The sequence below is a fragment of the Morone saxatilis genome, unplaced genomic scaffold (assembly GCF_004916995.1).
Source record: "Morone saxatilis isolate NCDOM2014 unplaced genomic scaffold, NCSU_SB_2.0 Contig11, whole genome shotgun sequence".
NCBI lineage: Eukaryota > Metazoa > Chordata > Actinopteri > Moronidae > Morone > Morone saxatilis.
In genome coordinates this window covers 1,601,282-1,604,687 of record NW_023339663.1, presented here as the reverse complement: position 1 = coordinate 1,604,687, position 3,406 = coordinate 1,601,282, and the positions used below count along the sequence as shown (strand labels likewise).

General features: G+C 45.4%; 1 protein-coding gene across 1 annotated transcript in view; it reads right to left on the bottom strand.

The window, feature by feature from the left end:
• The window catches only part of ccnb2 (cyclin B2), a 2,591-nt gene extending 235 nt beyond the window's left edge, over window positions 1-2,356 (bottom strand). Inside the window, exons 1-8 of the mRNA XM_035682089.1 lie at window positions 2,194-2,356; window positions 1,943-2,056; window positions 1,160-1,447; window positions 926-1,084; window positions 618-854; window positions 372-512; window positions 169-279; window positions 16-96 (exon numbers count right to left, since the gene is read on the bottom strand). Of these exons, the coding sequence (XP_035537982.1) occupies window positions 16-96; window positions 169-279; window positions 372-512; window positions 618-854; window positions 926-1,084; window positions 1,160-1,447; window positions 1,943-2,056; window positions 2,194-2,220 (1,158 nt within the window). The 5' untranslated portion in view covers window positions 2,221-2,356. The remainder of the gene's footprint in view (window positions 1-15; window positions 97-168; window positions 280-371; window positions 513-617; window positions 855-925; window positions 1,085-1,159; window positions 1,448-1,942; window positions 2,057-2,193) is intronic.
• Between the last annotated feature and the right edge of the window lie 1,050 nt (window positions 2,357-3,406).

Sequence of the window (3,406 nt, the reverse complement as noted above, 5' to 3'; positions counted from 1 at the left end):
CACAGCGGCCGCCATGTTCTTGATGATGGGCGTCTTCAGCTGAGGGATGAGGCTGATCTTCATCAGTCTGCTGCTCGAGTACTTGTTCTTTATAGCCTGCAGAGGAACAGAGGGGTTCATTTCTGCTCAAAGTCACAAAAGGTTCCCGGGTCTTCGGTCATAACTCACCTGGAACTTCGTCTTCCCGTCGTTTACCAGCACGACATTCTTGGCGATGTGCTGCATGATCGGCTTCAGGTGGGCCTCGTCGTAAGTCGAGTAGTGCTGCTGTGTTTGAGACTGACAGGACAGAGGAGAGTTAAACTCTGCTCGAGGAGCTGTAACGAGGCAGATTCTCTTTAAACCAGCCGGTTGAATCCGGTCAAACTCACCCACGGCAGCCCGTCGAGCAGCAGCTGGGAGAGACAGAGGGAGGCAGCGGCGATCTCAGAGGGCCGGTAGTGAACCATGTCGTAGTCGATGAGGGTCAACTCCATCAGGTACTTGGCCAGAGTGTGTCTCTCTACATCAGACTGAGGACAACATCCAACCTGATGAGCTCAACATTTATCACAACACTGTTGGTTAATAGAATCTTGATCAGCCTCACTCATCCCTACATGAAGTCAAAAACTCACACTAGCCACTTTTGAAGCCCGTCTGAGGAAGTGTAGCGGAAGAGGACGTCCGAGCTCAAAGTTGAGCGTCCTCAGAACCACCTGCTCCATCTCCAGAATCTGAGACTTGGAGAACGCGTTGTCTGTGATGTAGGCGAAGTCTCCGACCTCCGGCGCGTACATCTCCTCGTACTTACAGGCCACCAGCATGGCCGTCACACCGACGAGCTGCAGCTTCCTGCGAGAGACCGGCTGGACCTGCAGCACAGAGGACGGGTTTAAACTCAGCCCACAGACGCAGAACACGAGCTCTGAGAGACGGTTCCTACCTGGAGGAAACGATCCAGGACGGCAACTGTGAGGTACAGAGTCTCCTGCAGCAGCTGGAACCTGGAGTGAACCTGGACCAGCCAGTCGATCAGAAGAGCTCGCATGCGCTCGGTGATTTCATAACCCTGCATGTAGTTGGCTCGTACGGCCTGCTGCACCTGTGGAGACAGAGCGATGAGTAGCAGACAGTGCAGGGAGAGAGCAGACAGTCCCACTGACCAGGGAGCAACTACCTCCAGGACGTGGAGGTAACTGTAGATATCCTTCACATATTGCGAGCAGAGCTGCGGCAGGTCTGCGTCCTGCTCGTCCACGTCCTCCACGGTGAGCAGCGCCTCAGAGAAAGCCTGGCACAGTTCCTCTTCCTCCTTCATGGACACGTCAGCCGACTCCTCTGAAACCGGGGGGAGAGGATCTGCAGGTGCTTGAACCCGGACTACTGGACGCAGCAGCTGGACCGCAGCGGGTGCAGCTTTTAGGGCACAGGATGGTTTGGCCGACGCTTTGGCTCGTCCCGTCCTCTGAGGGAACAGAGTTTCATTCAGAAATAAGGTTTTAAAAGAGTTCTGGGCTGTAAAGCTGGTTAGAGTTGAGAATTCAGTCTAAATTAAACATTACTAATATCTCTAAATGAGAAACTCGTCTTATCACAAGGTGACTGCACTGGGACTATTTGGTACTTTATAAAACTCCATTTAAATAACCATTAACAGCCAAAATGACCTGTTTTAAACAGGTTTGATCTCAGCTCAGCTGTACAGATACAACCTTATATTCCACTTTATCGTATATAGTGTAAATATTTTATTGCTTTTTATTCTTTGCACTACATTCCCTGAGCCACATTTGAGTTTGCACACAGGCTCAATGAAGGAACAGCTTATCTTAGGCCAGAGGACTCTGTAGATAAGTGTGTCCACATACTTTAACCACATTACTACAGTTTGTATAAAGAGTTTCTGGTAATTAAAGTGAAGCACAGACCCAGAAGCTGCACTGTTGCTCCGTAATGTTACCTTTGTGTTGACTGCGGCTCCAGGAAAGTTGGTAATCTCTCCCAGAGCGGCTCTCCTCAGACCTGCTGCGGTGCTTTTACCCATCTTCACCTGGTTGTCTGCGGCGGGAAGCAGCTGCAGAGACACGGACACAAAACTCAACGACTCCGGAGAAGCTTCAGAAACGCTGGCTGCCGTAAAGCTGCGTTATAGACAATCTGAATCTAAAGATACAGAAGCGAACAGCAGCGGAACAAGTTCAGTTTACTCACCGCGGCGGGAACTTCCACAGACGACATGTTTAACGGCGGGAACAACGAGGACAAACCGGGACTGAAAGCAACGACACGGAGATTTATTTCAGCAGCAACCGGACAGTTTAACCACCGACAAGATCCGTGAGCACCGACTGCTGCAGGTAAACAACGGGGACACGAGCAGCTTTCAAATAGCGCTGCGTCGATTCTGATTGGATACGGCTGCGGTAGGACGCTCCTGATTGGCTGATCACCAACCAATCACCACAACAGCTGCGGTAGGACGCTCCTGATTGGCTGATCACCAATGAGGTCAAAGGTACGATGACGGACTTTAAAAGTGGAATAAAACACAACCACTTCCGGTACTACTAATAAATATGATTAAATTAATAATGTTATTAATTCAATTAATAACATTATTATACATTAAATACATTTCAGGAGTCTCCACGATGTGTTTGATATTGTTTCCATTGATTAATGTTTGCTGTATAATGTTTACAGTATTTATGGTCACTGCATTAAATAATGAAGAAAAATACACTTTCTCTTTATTTAAATTTAGATCAACAAGTAAAATGTACAATAATACAGTCTAGATGATTTTTTAAAATCGTATATACGCTGTAAAAAATCATTTAATTCATAAAAAAGTTTACATTTGACTGATTAATGATGAAAGTTGCTTCTGTGTCTTCATGTTTCTCAGCATCTGAAACAAGGAAATAAGCCCATCTGTGCTGCACACTGTACCAAAAATGACTGAATTGCTTTTCTTTGTTAAGACTGAAAAAACACACAAAGAAAAAAATCTAAATATTCAAAATAAAAAGTTGTAACCTTAAATTGGGGATTTCTGACCAGAAAGATAGACCAACATAGTAAACTGCCACGTTATAAATAAAGAAACATCTCACATACAAACTGTATTGTCCTTTTCTTATTGTGAGCATGAATCAAAAAGTTATTGACCTCATTTGACCTCCACAAACTTCACAAAATCAGCACAAGTCACTATTATTTTTAGCAGAATAACACACGTGTACAGTAGATCTTCCATGTATCTCTACTGAAAACTGAAAGAGTGATGATCAAATGTAGCTCTATATATACATACATATATCACAAATATGTACAGTACAGGCCTGATGATGGTGTAGCAAACCTGTATTTGTGACAGCTTTCATTTCAATATTTTTTTATTTCTTAATGGCTGAAATGTAAG